A 14,245-nucleotide genomic window follows, 5' to 3' on the forward strand; every position below is an offset into this window, starting at 1 on the left:
GGAGAGAGAGATACTTAGAAAGTGTAGCCAACCCAACTTGTGATGGTGTGGATAAGGTAGGCAAGGGAGGGGAGGTGACTCTGAAGTTTCTAGTTTGTGCTAGTGGATGGTGGTGGTTCCTCTCAATGGACCCTGGAAGACCATGTCTGTAAAGAGGGCAGAAGATGACCATGAGTTTGAGGTGTCTGTGAGACGTCCAAGAGGAGAAATCAAGCAGGAATACACCTGCTCCTCCTCCTGTACCCTCTATCCCAATCTCTGATGTCTCAATGTTTTAAAAGCCAGCATGGCCCTACAGGTGTGTCCCTTAGAGGGAAGAACAGAGATGTCCTTAGAGAGGTGGAAAGTTCAAGTCATGACCTGGAACAAGTTATTTAACTTCTCTGAACATTAATTTTCTTAACTGTGAACAGGGAATAATAACAATACTTTTTTGAACTTTTTATTTTTTCTTTTTAGATATAAAGGGAATAATAGCATTTTAAGAGTTAGAACATGTATGGAGTGCCTTTCACATATTATATAGTCAATAAATGGAAACAACTATTTTATTTTTTATTGGGGGAGGGATACTGGGGCACTTTCCCACTGAACTACATTCTCAGTCCTTTATATTTTCTGTTTTGAGGAAGGGTATCATTAAGTTGCTTAAGGCTTCACTAAGTTGCTGACACTGACCTCGAACTTGAGATCTTTCTGCCTTAGCCTCCTGCCTGAGCTGTTGGAATTACAGGTGTTTGTCATAATGCCCAGCTCATGAAATCATTTAAATTCTGGTTTCGTTCTTTGTACTGCTCTAACATTCCCTAAGTCTTGTCTATGTGGTTGAAAATGTATTACCTCCACATCCTCATTCCCATTCTTAGAAAGCGGGACACAGCTAAAATGTAGGGCAAGCAATCTTCTATAGAGTGAGTAACTTATAAGTTGCACATGTGACTTCCCCTCACATTTTATTCTGATAAACTTAGTCTCATGGCTACATTTGTGTGAGTAATACTGGAAATATTGGCTTTTGCTGGGTGTCCATCAGCCCAGATAAAATGGCATTTAGGGATAATTAACCCTCTGTTGAACAAATGCTGGGAATAACTATTTTAATAAGCAGGTTTGGGCAAGGGTTGCCCACTCTCTTCATTTTTGTAGATTTTTTTCCATAACATGACCTGTATCTTCCATTTCTTACATTTATCTCATTACTCTATATCAAACGCCTGGCACATTGTGGCACTTAATGAAATCTTTCTGAATGGATAAATAAATATATGGTTTATATCCCCTATTATAGCCCCAAGTCACTCAGTTGAAAATGAGAAACACATTTGAGAAAATCAGTTACTGAATGAAATCATAATCCAAACGGCACCTGCTACTGCTTTTGAATCCTCTATTACTAATATGAAGACTGGCACCAGGGATAAATGAGGTACATTGGTTTTAAGAACATCTTTTAATCAAGAGCTTATTCATGGGAAGTATTTTATTCATGAGGCAGGATTTTAGATCCCATTGATAATGTCTTACATTCTTACCTAGTCCTCACAACCATGTAACCATCTTTCTTCAGTTTGACATTTCATTTTCTTTTTTTTTTTTCCATTGGCAATATTTTCTTTATCAGTATTCAGAAGTAGAGTCAAGCAGTGGTTTACCTAGCATGACTTATTTTGGGGGCAGAAAATGGCTTAAGTAAGGATCAGGGTTACATAAGCTTCTTTCACCATATCAATTTTCTTTCAGAAGCTTACAACATTCTTGTCATGGGCACTCATGTCATCCACATTCATTTTCTAATAAGTTCATACTTCTGTTCTTTTGCTGAAGGTCTTCCTCCATCTTCTCAGCTCCCAAATTAGTCACACTAGACATTTGGGAAGCATTTTCCTGCAGTCTTACAATGGGCCAACTCATATATTTATTCACACTTATATATGCTTTAAACTTGCCCCTTTATATCTTAAGTAGTTTAAAATAAAAATATCAAGTCGGAGGGACCAAGGTTATCTAAAGAAGCACCTTAGAAAAATATTCTGAAAGCTGAACTTATCAAAATGTATTTATCCACAAAGGCTTTCCACTCCAAATAGCAAAAGAAAATAACTAAACATATTAATTTGTGTGTATGTGGAGGGGAATTCTCTATTCAAATCCCTTCTAGGTAGCAAAAAAAAAAAACTTTTTAAGAATATTTGTGGCACATAGGCCAGCAGATTACTTATTTCCAGAAATAGAAAAGGCGGTGGAAAAAAGTACCCTCATTCTGATCCTGCTTCCTCTCACCTCAGATGAGCTTTTGTGTCAGATCATAAACATTAATTCCTCTGTTTTTCCTTGAGGAGGCGCCATAGGAAATTCAGGGCTGCCTTAGAGCAGGCCTCTTCCTCCAAGAAACAGGTTGGGGAGAAACACCAGTCCCCTGCCAGCCTCAGGACCCCCAACTCTGTGAAGGAATTTCAAAATTGAGGTCTATCAAACAATTCTGCTCCCAATTGCTATATACATAGAAACCCAAATGCGCCTTTTCTTGCCCTTTTAAAAGCTTTGTTTTCAGATTTCCTTTTGATTGTGAAAGGAACTGTTCCTTTCAGAAGAGTGAAAGTTATTGCAAAACATCCTAGAGGTGGAGACTTCCTCTTCATCCACCTGGAGACTGGTGCCCTCCTTCCCTGGCACCTCGGAGGTAGGATGGGCTTTACTAGTTAGCCTTGCACGGCTGCAGCCCAAAGCCTGGCTTAGAAACCATGCTAACTGCCTTCAGTACTTTTTGAAAAATCCATCAAAGGTTTTACTGAATGATATTTATAAGGGCCTTACTGTTCTCTTTCAAAAACTGAAATGCCCTTCTCCGGCACTTGAAAAAAGTTGCTCCTGCTTTTCATCTTTCCCTCTCAGAGTATAAACATTGTTTTGAGTGAAAAGAGCTGAAGGAGTGCTTACTTTCCCTTGAAATTTTATTTTTAAATAAGAGAGGGAGAAAATCCTTTTTCTGACTAATACTAATAATACAGGTCAAAGTGTCAGGCGATATACAATTAAATGGAAAACAAAAAGGTTCCCCCTCTTTTTCCCACAGTACAATGGCACTGGAATATAAATTACCGATGAAGATGAAATAATACTTCAAAGCCTATAGGGAAGGGCAGTGCCGTGTTTACAAAGTATTTTCCATGGCACGATGAGACATTAGAGAGGATGGTAACCCACGGACTCGGGGGTGTTGCTGAATAGACTGAAGCTAGCATGAGGCAGGATTTTAGGTCCCCATAGCCTATGACCCTGCGATATGCTTTGTTTTACAAGGGCAGCTGCAGTTATCAACAGATGTTTCAGCAATAAATAATTGGTATCATCTCGGAAAAGACCCATCTACCTGGGGAGAGGGCATAATACCCAGAACGCTGCCCGGCTATTACAGCCACATTAATCTCCCATCTCTCCAGGTTTCTTGGGGAGCGTACTGCAGGTGTTTTTTCTGGGAGAGGGGGACAAACTCTCTCAAGTCAGCAAGCTTTGTGTGCAGTGTAAAGGAGGTTGACCCCTGCCATAAATTTCTGTCTGTGGCCACACACCAAAGGGAAAAAGATTGGAGGGTGGGGGAGGAGGGAGGGAGCCTGGTGTGGGGGCGGGGGAGGGTCTGGGGAGGGGTGTTGAGAAGAAAGCCAAAGCACAAAACACATAAAATTTTTTTTTCTTGATAAAGTTCAGGCTGAGCGAGAACATTATAAATGACCATGAAATTCACCAGTTCGGTAACTGTGGAAAAGAGTTCTGATTTACCTTTTTCTTACGTATTTTATGTTACTGTTATTTGTGGAATTAACTGAATGACACAGTATTTTATCCTCGAAGTGTAATATTAATTTTTTTAAAGGAGGGGGATTTTTATGGGAAAGATTCCATGTCAAGGTTAAAAACAAAACAAAACACAAAGTCATAAACAAACTATAAGAAAAAAATAAGGACTGAAAAGACCAACTCATGGGCCTTTGACTATTACGTATGTCAGAGTGGAAACTCACAACTTGTCCATTATTAAAACGTGGCCATTCAGCTTCATTAAGTTGTGAGGTTGAAACTGATGGTGTACTGGGACAAAAACAAGCCATGGAATTTATTCAAGCTATTTTTTAACAAGCTAAGATATTAAAAGCAGTGAGAGTTGGAGAGAGCCTGGCCCACAGGGCGCTATAGTTCTCTGTATTTACAAACAGAGTGGTTTAGCAATTGTGCACTTGGGGTCTGGCACAATAGGAAAGTGCCCTAAAATCTTAGGAGGTGTGGTTCCTAATTTATAGCTTGCTGGGTAAGCTAAAGAAAATGATGCTCAGAGTTCAAAAAGCTCCCAGATTAAATACCTTAGGGACTAAAGGAGGCCTAATGGACTGATTCTTAGAGCTGCCACTGAGTGACCTTGTGAACCGGACACAAACTTCTTCAATTCTCGGTGCCTCTGTTTCCATAGTTGTGAAATACATAGAGGAATAGTGAGAGAGTGATGAATGTGCTGTAAAAACAGTTCAACAACCTTGAACAGCTCATCTCCCAGCTCACATTAATCCCCAGATGCACCGAGACTCAAGAGTCTAAAAACATCAGCTTCAATTTTTCAACTAATATTGCTACCCACTTTGGAAACAGGGAGGCGAAACTGGTGATCGCAGGATGAAACCAGAGAAGTAAAAGCCTGGTAACAGTGATGTGCTACATCCCAAAGATGCTTCACCCTATGTTCCAAGTCAGAGAAACTTTCTCGCCCAATGGTCAAAGCAGGGGCTGCTTCCAGCACAGCCACTCTGCTCTCACTTTCCCAGGAAGGCTTGTAGCATTTCCTGTGCCACCAGCCTAATCATACAAGGACTCCCTTAGCAAGGGAAGCTATGGCAGGCTCTTCCAGAGCAGCTCCCGTTTAAGCAACAACTCCCAGAATTGATGGAGAAGAGATGTCTTTCCTGGCTGGTCTCAGTGTTCACTTGGGATTCTCCTTTTGTTTTTACCTTGTCCCTTTGGTCCTCACCTCTCCATTAAGGATCTGCCTTTCTCTCTCATTCTCCCCTCTATTTTTTTCTTCAGGGCAGCAGTTCTCAAACTTCAGCCTTCATAATCATCTGGAGCCCTTGTCTAATGCTAAGTGCTGAGTTTCCACTCCCAGGATTTTTGATTGTGTAGAGGATTTTTGATATGGAATTTCCAAGTTCCCGTGGGATTCTGACACTGTGCTTGGGAGGTCTCGCTGTAAAAAGCATTGAAGTAGAGATGCACTGTCCAATAGAATGGTGGCCCTGGCCACATGTGGCTGTCTTCATAGGAATTAATAAAAAGTCAATAAAACTATAAATGATGGGTGAGTATCCACTCTAATGTCTCATGGAAAATACTCTGTAAACACTGCATTTCTCTTCCCTCTAGGCTTTGAATTTTAATTCCTCTTCATTGGTAGTTTATATTCTAATGCTGTTGTATTGCAGGGGGAAAAAGGGGGAAACTTTTTGCTTTCCATTTAATCATATATCGCCTAGCACTATGAAGTACTCAAGAGCCACATGCAACTAGTGGCTGTCTTGTTGGACAGACTCCTTCTAGAGGAGGTCTCCTGGACAGTCTGCTTGAACACATCTCAGGGCTTCCTGATGGAAAACTGGGATTGGAAAAAAGAGGAGGCTAAAAGTCAAAGCTCTCCCATATACTCCTCCATTCCCTTGGACAAATTTGTCTTTCTGCACCTTAGTTGCCTCCTTTGTAAAATGAAGATAATAACGGTGATAACCACCATAAGGCTATCTTGAGAAATTAAATGAGATTATGCACATGCAAACACTTTGCAGACTCAATAGTGATTAAAAAAATTATACTTATTTCATTCCACTTCTCTACTAATATCAACCACATTTATTTAAAACTCCTGGCTCAACACTGCATTCTTTCCAAGTACTCACTTTCCTGGGCTTGCCATCCCCAGTCTGCTTAACCTGTTTGCTTAGTTTTGTCGGGGGTATGAGAGAAGTGGAGGTTTCACTATTTCTGGTAAGTCCCTAAATGTGCTGCTGAATGTCCATAGATCAAGGGGTCTTTCCTAGATTTTTGCTTTAACAGTTAAGGACAATTTCTATACATTTATTTTTGGGATGATCCCAAAACACAATCCCATGTAAACTGAGAGAGTAAAAATTTTAGGATGTTGTCATTGTTCTAATGCCTGATCTCCAAACAAAGGAAATTTTATGTGATGAAAAAAATACCTATAAGCCAGTAGGATTCCTTGACAACCTCCTAAAAGAATGTAGGCACAAAAACAATGTCACTAAAAAGGAAAATGGGCTGGGTATGGTGGCACATGCCCATAATCCCAGCTACTCCAGAGGCTGAGGCAGGAGGATCTCAAGTTTGAGGATGGTCTCGGCCACTGCGTGAGGCCCTGTGTCAAAATAAAATTTTGAAAAAGGACTGGGCAATGTAGCTCAGTAGTAGAGTGCCCCTGGGTTCAATCTACAGTACCACCCAGGAAAAAAAATTTTAATAAAAATAAAACAAAATAATTAATGAGGCCCTAGTATTCCCAGTATCACCACCACCAAAAAAAAAAAAAAAAAAAAAAAAAAATCCCCAGAACCTAATCTAAGCCTGAATTCTTAGCCCTAACCAGGATTCCTATGCTGTTCCTGAAGTTCTCTCCTATCTGGAGTAGAGGTATCCACTCAATTCATTTCTGATAGATGAGTTGAGGATAAGCATGTCAATGACTTTGACCTGATGCTTCCGAAACAGCCTTAAACATGAGAAGCTAAGGGAACAAATAAAATGGAATCCAGGGAAGGGATATAAACTAATCCATATTCATATGGACCTGATTTTATATTTAGGTATGGGATTCAAAATATGGCAGAGACAAACAGAATAGATAACATAATATTAATAAATAGTTACTATTACATTTATTATTCTCTTTCAGATTTTATGAAAACTGGATGGAAGTCAATAGTACCACTTAATACTAAGTGAATCTGACCTTCATCAATAGTTAGAAACATACAAGAATAATCATACTACATCAACCAAGTGTTAATACCAAGCAGAGACTTCAAAACCGAAGTGGTGATTAGATGAATAATAATAATTCAATTGGTGTAGGAGAAACACTGTTAAGAAAATAGAGCCAACAATCTCATATAAACCATGAAATCCTGTTGCTATAAAGAATGTTGAGCATAAATACCATCAGAGACAGTAAAAGATGTTTTGAAATATCCTGAGGCTTGAAAAAGTGTCAAATAAAATCCTAACAGGAGGACTTGAATTATATGTTTTTGATCGCCTCTATTAAATTATGATTAATTAGGAGGGCTTAAATTATGTTTTCAATTACTGTTAAACTTCAACAGTTTAGTCAGCAAGTCACCTTGATGAGGCAGTGAATGATTTATTTTTTTAAAGCTACCCAACTTTTAGAAAGTGGCTTTTTAAAATAAGAATGCTATGAGGCATAGTGGAATCAAAACTGCTTTGGTTCACCAAGGATGCCTAAATGGTTCAGGATGACAGGTTTCATATTGGACCCACCCACCGCCCTTGTTCACTTTTACTAGGTATGCCTTTCCAACATCAGATCTTACAGGCAGATGCTTTTCGAACAGCAATTTCCCCTACATTAGTCAATCTGGCAGAGCAGACCATAAAGATAGGGACTGTCTTTTGCTTCAAAGGAATTTAATCTATTAGACCACTTAGAGACTAAATGCCTCACTTGGGGATGTCAGAGGGACAGGTGGTGGAGCTCTTCCTACCAGTAACTGCTGCAACCCGGCGCCAATCACATCCTGCAGGTTTGTTTTGTCCTCTGGGCTCATGGCTTGTTTGTACTGCCACTTTTCAGGCACGAAGGGCCACTTCATTTCCTTCGCCTCCTGGATCAGGGTCCTTAACTCGCTGGGGAGTGAAGCTGCAGAGGTCAGAGTTCAGGTAAGGAAATTGCAGTCAAAGAAAAGGCTGTTGAACTCCCCCATGTTATGATGAAGCACCTCAGTAGCAAAAACACTTTTCCCTAGCTCTTGTGGCTGGTCTGAGCTGTTGGTTCTGACTCAAAGAATAATAGCAAGGAGCTATCTGTCAGGGGTGGCCCTGCTCTCCTTTGCCCTACAGGTAAATTGGGGTAGTCAGGCATTAAGAAAGGTTTTTAGCAGGAAGTAAAGCACTTCAGTGACTATCTCTGCATGAAGAATCAGAGAAAGGAATGGAGGAAATATTATTTTCCCTGTAAAATGAGAAAGGGACTGGAATGGAATGGTATTGTGGGCTTGTGGCAGCTGGGTAATGTAGACCGTAAGTTTGTTCAACCTCTTTTTGCTTCTTTAAGACCCCATCTCATTCTTTCACCATGGACAACACTTGAGTCCAGACAATAAATATGAAAAACACAGATGAGATTTGAAGAGAGATCAATTAAATGTGAAACAGCCTTAATTTCATGTTAGTGGCTATGTTTAAATCTCGCAGTGAGCACCAAATCTATTTCTACTGGTTCACAGTCTCCTATCCAAAATCCAGAAACCCCCAAATCTCTGGAAAGTAGAAAATTTTCCTTATGTTTACAATCCAAACTAGACTTGAATTGGGTAGGGCAATTTATAGTCCCAATTATCCTACTGAGTGAGATTACTTAGAAGTTTTGCTTAAAAAAAAAAAAGGTTGATGTCTGTCTTAGCTGCCACCCTACCTTCCGTTTCAACAATGAATAGAAACATATGTACCCAAAGACCCTCTTCCCATTGGGAAAAGTCTGAATTTTGAAGTATCTGTGATCTTCAGGGTTCTGGATAAAGGACCATGGTCCTATATACATGACTGCCAGCTATAAATCTCGTGGTACTTATCTTGCAGGTATCTCACACTGAACACGTACAAAACTTATCTCATCAGCTCTTTTCTGAACTTATTTCCCCTCATATTCTCTTTTTTGATGAATGGTACCACTGTGCACAAAATCACCCAAGTCTGAAGCCCAGACATCAGTCTAGACATTTACTTTCTCTGTCTCCCTGAATCTAACTGGTTGTTGAATCCTGTCATTTCTAAAACTCATTTCCTCCTCTTCTTTTTCAATAATTTTTGCTTGAATTGCTGTTTATAATTTCACCGAATATTCCTTATTTTTCCATATTTTTTATTGGGGCACGACAATTATACATAGTGGTGGGATTCATTGCCACATATTCATACATAGACATGATATAACAGTATAATTTGGCCAATATTATTCCCCAGTATTTCCCCTTTCCCTCCCTTCTTTCCTCCTCGTGGTTATTTTCTTCTTCTTTATTGATTTCCCTTAGATTTTCCTGAGATTCCTTCCCACTTCCTGCTTTTCTTTTCCTTTTTCCTCTCTACCTGACACATAGGAGAGAAAACATAATGACTCTTGACTTTCTGAGTTTGACTTATTTCACTTAACATAGTGTTCTCAAGTTCCATCCATTTTCCTGCAAATGAAATAATTTCATTCTTCTTTATGATTAAAACTCCACTGTATACATATGCCATATTTTCTTTATCCATTTACCCACTGATGAACATCTAGGTTGGTTCCATAGTTTGGCTATTGTGAATTGTGCAGCTATAAGCATGGGTAAGCATGTATTACTATAGTATGATGTCTTTAATTCTTTAGGATAAATACTGAGGAGTGGCATAGCCTGATCTTATGGTTGTTCCATTTTTTGTCTTTTGAGGAACCTCCATACTGATTTCTATAGTAGTTGTACTAATTTTACAATTCCAACAAGAATGTAAAAGTATTCCTTTTCTCCATATCCTCTCTGGATCATCTTCTTTATTTTTGATCTCCCCCTTTTTCCCCCTAAAAACAAGATGGATCAGGCCATTGCCTTGTATAAAATTCTTTAATTCTTGAATTTTGTACATCCTGTTCTGACTGTATCCCTCTCACTCAAAGCCTTGATGATCAAATTCAGACCCACTACTTTCAGTCTTCAATGCAAAGGTTGTCATTTTCCAGCCTACCATGACCTCAAAGAGGACTTGAAAATACCTTTCTGTGCTCTTAAACCACAGGTGCTTGCTCCTTTCAGCCTTCATACCTCCTCCTTAACTACACCTGTCTGTCTCACTGGGCTGGGAGCTTCCTGCAAATAGATATCATGTCTCATGTCCCATTCCTTTTGTAAATCACATCATGATGGGCAAAAGACCATCATGGTTAAAAGATGTGGTTACTGTTGTGTCTACATGAGGCATGCTGAATAGGGCAAAAGATATATGACAGAGAGAACAAAAACCAAAAGAAGAGAAGGAAGAAAATCTAACTGCACCTTAGTTCTTGATGGTTTTTTTTTTTTTTTTTTTTTTTGGAACTTGCCAACTAGGCAAAGGAAAGGAAGTTTCCTGTCAGGAAAGGACTGCTTGACATTGAAGGGGATATCATGTAGGCCACACCAGTGAATTATCTGCACTGATTGACACTTATAATGACTTATAAATGTCACTCTGAACACCCCCCACTCCTGGTATTCAGCAGCCTGGGGCTCCTGAGCACCTACTCTGCAATACTCTGCAACAGCAATTCCCACATTGAAAGTAGAACCCTGACATCCGGGATCTATGGGATCACAGTCTGCTGGCAAAGCTGGCTCTTACTGCCACAGACCAAATTGTAGCTTCTGAAAATGTTTCTAACGTAAGTGTAGAGAAAATTTCTTCAAGGGTATTAGAATGACCATTCAGTCCTGTTTGCTTAGAAGGGTCCTGTGTCGTCCTAGGGTACTTATCAATAGTGTCCCTTTCTGTCTCAAAAGTGTCCCAGTTTGGTAAATTATTTGGACACTGTGATGAACATAAGTCGCCTCATGACAGCAGAAATGTAATCTCTGAGTTCCCAGATCTTCATCGCCCTTTGGACTTAGTAGTTTAATCTTTCCAAATTGCTTCATCAAAATGGAGAAGGCTTATTTTTACAGCTCAGGTTTTCCTCCTGCACCCCACCTCTTCCCTACAGATCATGCCAGACCATGAGCAGTCCAGTGGAACACACTGAAAGAAAAGATGCCTCTAAAATACATCTGTAAAAGATTATCTCTTTGGACTTCAGTTTCTGCTCCATCCCGGGGAGAAGGATGTGGTTGAGAGGTGGAAGGGAGAAACATAAAATACACTGTGTTTCAGAGCCCGCTGGCTCGCCCTGCCGCCATAAGTGACCCTGTACTAATGCCTTTCTCTCGGGGGCACAAGAGCTGACGACATCGGTGGTGGCAGGACCCGCCTGCTGGAGATGCTCAGAAACCACCTGCCAGGCTAAGGGCACGCGTTCCGCCCGCGCGCGGTCAACCGCCTGCACTGCTGTGCAGCACGCGGCTCGGCCGCGGGGGTGGGGAAGCTGCGGTCCTGGGTGGCTTTGCCCAGGAAGATTCCTCTCCATCGATTTACCGGATTCAGCCATCACCAGACTGTCAGCTCCGGCCCCGGTAGCCGCTGCCTCTGCCTCTGCCATCACTTACCTCTCCACGGGGCTTACCTGGAGGACCGTGTCTAATTTAGTGATTTTACAGCAGTGATTTGCCTTATCTGTAACTAAACTGATTATTTCTCCCATTCTGTGACACTTGGGAAGAAAATGCTACCCGATCAGGGGGGCTCAGAGTCTTTACTAGGGAGAACATAAAGCTTAAGGGAATTTGGGTTGAGAACACAAAGCGTGAGATGGGGTAACTGGTCAAGAGAAAAACTTGAGTAGAAGAAATGACTCCTCACCACGCACTGCCCCCGGCGTGGGGGGCGGGGGGAGAACTAGGACCAGCAACAAGGCATCTTCAGTAGATGCCCAGGAACCTGCCATTCCCTGACGAGGGTCTGACATCGAAAAACGTTGGTGATACCGGGCTAAGTCACTTGCAAGCAAAGTCACACGTGGGGGCACCTGGCTAGTAAAACAAAAGGAAACCCATAAATGATCCCACAGGAGCCTTAAAGCACCCCTGTAAAATGTGCTTTTATACAAGAAAGTGATGAAGAAAGCATTCAGAACATTTCTCCATTACATAATGAACAACAAAAGGACCCGGTGACTGTGCATTTCATTTGGGAATCTTATTTTTGCATGAAATAGCAAGACCCTAAAAAATACAAAAAAATATGAAAAGTTCATCAGAATCTAATTATATGATAAAAAGGAAACCTAAATACAGAGAGCTGCCTCTCCACAATGGGTCAAAGAACTAAAGATTGTTTTAACTTTCTAGACTTTGATTGAGACTTCCCAAATGATGACTTATCTACAACGATGAAGAGAACAAAGTACAAAATGAGCTCAAAGCCAAAATCTTAAATCCTGAGCATGATGCAATTGCTATTTGTAGAGATGAGTGGGTTTATTTTACTATGTGTTGGTGACCAAGAAAAGAGAGATTGGGCTGGTGAGATGACATATTTATGGAAACTGTAGAAGTCTATGGAAATTGATGAAGCACAAAATCCTTGTTTGAAAAAAAGTATGTGCCACCATTCAGAAGTTGCTTCAATTTTTTAATAATTGAAATTTACGTGCACCAGCCAACTTGGACCCTTTGTTCTTCTTGAACTAAACTGTTTCTTGTAGCCTCGTGTTTACTGAAGCCTAAAATTAGAACTGACAGCAATTCACTGGGACAAAGTGGGCTTCCTCCCCTGCCTGTCCGCCTGTAGCCCACATCCCATTCATGCCCTAGAAATCCACTCATCTCTCGGTGGTCATCTGCCAAGAGAAGAAAAATAGGGCAGAGATGAGAACGTGTCGTGCAGGCAGGGGAGAGGGGAGTGAACCTGCTGGCTCACCCCTGGTGCCTCCCAGCAGAACCTCACCTCTGCAGCGCTGGTCCTCGCTCTTGTCTTCCTCTGACACATCTGGCGCCTCCAACAAGATCTGGTCCAGCACTTGCTTGCACTCTTGCAGTAGTGCAGCTACAGCTTTTTGATTATTCATGATGATTACCCTCCCTGGACGATGAATCGAGTGTCCCTGGGTCTATGGTGATCAATTACCTAGGAGAAGACATCGATTCTCAATAAAGGAGACCCTTGAAGGCTGAGGTACCTGGTGAACAAAAGAGGGAGAAAGATGATTAACTGAAGTATCATCAATTATCTGTAAGACTCAAGCAGGGAGGGATAATAGGGCAAACGCATGAAAATACATGACAGCCCCTGAGGACGTTATTAGGGAAGTGTGTGAAATGACTGCGGGGTCTGGTCTAGATTGGCAGCAACTCAGAAGCATCGAGTGCAGAAGGGAGAGGGTCCCCATGCAGACCCCGGTTACACACAGTGATGTCGGTGGAATCACATGGGGCCAAATGAAATGAATGTCTGCCATGATTTATGTATCTTCTGCATTCTTCATGTATGTCAGTGCCTCTGGATCCCAATGGCACTACACTTTCTACCTTTCTGGAAATCTACAGGAAGCACCTGGCTGACAGTTCTAATGTTCACCCATAAGCATGTAGTAATATGAAGTTTACCACTCATAACCCCCTACTGACTTCCTGACTGTGCAGACTTCTTCATGCTATTTAGCATTATATAATTTGGACCAAGATAGGCAATGACAGATGTCGAATTTAAAGCTCTTCACTGCCAGGCACACTGCCAAGTAAAATAAAGAAGTGATATCCCAGAAAACCCAATTTCCTAGTACTATCCTATGGGTAAATCGATCGTATAGATGGAAGAATCTACTTATGTTGCCATGTAACTTATAAACATTGGAGAGATTTGTCATGTAAATATGAGTGTGATGTAATGAACTATTGCAGTCACGGCAATTTTTAGACCAAAATAACTCACTGAAAGTACAAAAATTCTTGATGAAAAAATAGAAAAAAGTTCTTTAATTAATAAATCTCTTTTTCATCTTCATTAATTAAAGTAGTACCTTGTAAACAGAACAAAGGAAATTATCCTCTCTCTGACTTTCCCAGAATGGATAGGGGAGCTTCTGTCTGCTTTAGACACTCTTCTAGTGCACATAGAATTGAATTATCAAAGTATGAGAATCTGAAAAAGAAGACAGTAACAGATTCCTGGATGGTTTCAGTCCCTCTGTTTCTGAGCTAACCCTTGTAACTGATGTAATCACTGAAAATATACAAGCAGTGAATTATTGTGTAAGGTTAAAAAGTACACTGTTACCTAATGGCCTTGGTTTTAAAGAATTTATATACACTTTACTGCCAAAATAAAGCTCGAGGATATCACAGGCTTGCTT

The 14,245-nt window shown here is 40.7% G+C and overlaps 1 protein-coding gene across 8 annotated transcripts in view; it reads right to left on the reverse strand.

Moving 5' to 3' along the window:
- Positions 1-14,245, reverse strand: part of Alpk1 (alpha kinase 1) — a 151,192-nt gene that overhangs the window by 66,044 nt on the left and 70,903 nt on the right. For 4 of the 8 annotated variants that reach the window (XM_046459128.2, XM_058583769.1, XM_046459131.2 and 1 more), the window contains 2 exons: positions 12,841-13,072; positions 7,779-7,933 (listed from right to left, as the gene is read on the reverse strand). In XM_046459128.2, the coding sequence (XP_046315084.1) occupies positions 7,779-7,933; positions 12,841-12,961 (276 nt within the window). In that variant the 5' untranslated portion in view covers positions 12,962-13,072. Of the gene's footprint in view, positions 1-7,778; positions 7,934-12,840; positions 13,073-13,912; positions 14,035-14,245 lie in introns of all 8 variants that reach the window. The other 4 variants (XM_046459129.2, XM_058583770.1, XM_046459130.2 and 1 more) reach the window with 2 other exon arrangements.

Source organism: Marmota monax, unplaced genomic scaffold (genome assembly GCF_021218885.2).
Source record: "Marmota monax isolate L192 unplaced genomic scaffold, Marmota_monax_Labrador192_F-V1.1 WCK01_AAM20220418_F8-fsc00002, whole genome shotgun sequence".
NCBI lineage: Eukaryota > Metazoa > Chordata > Mammalia > Rodentia > Sciuridae > Marmota > Marmota monax.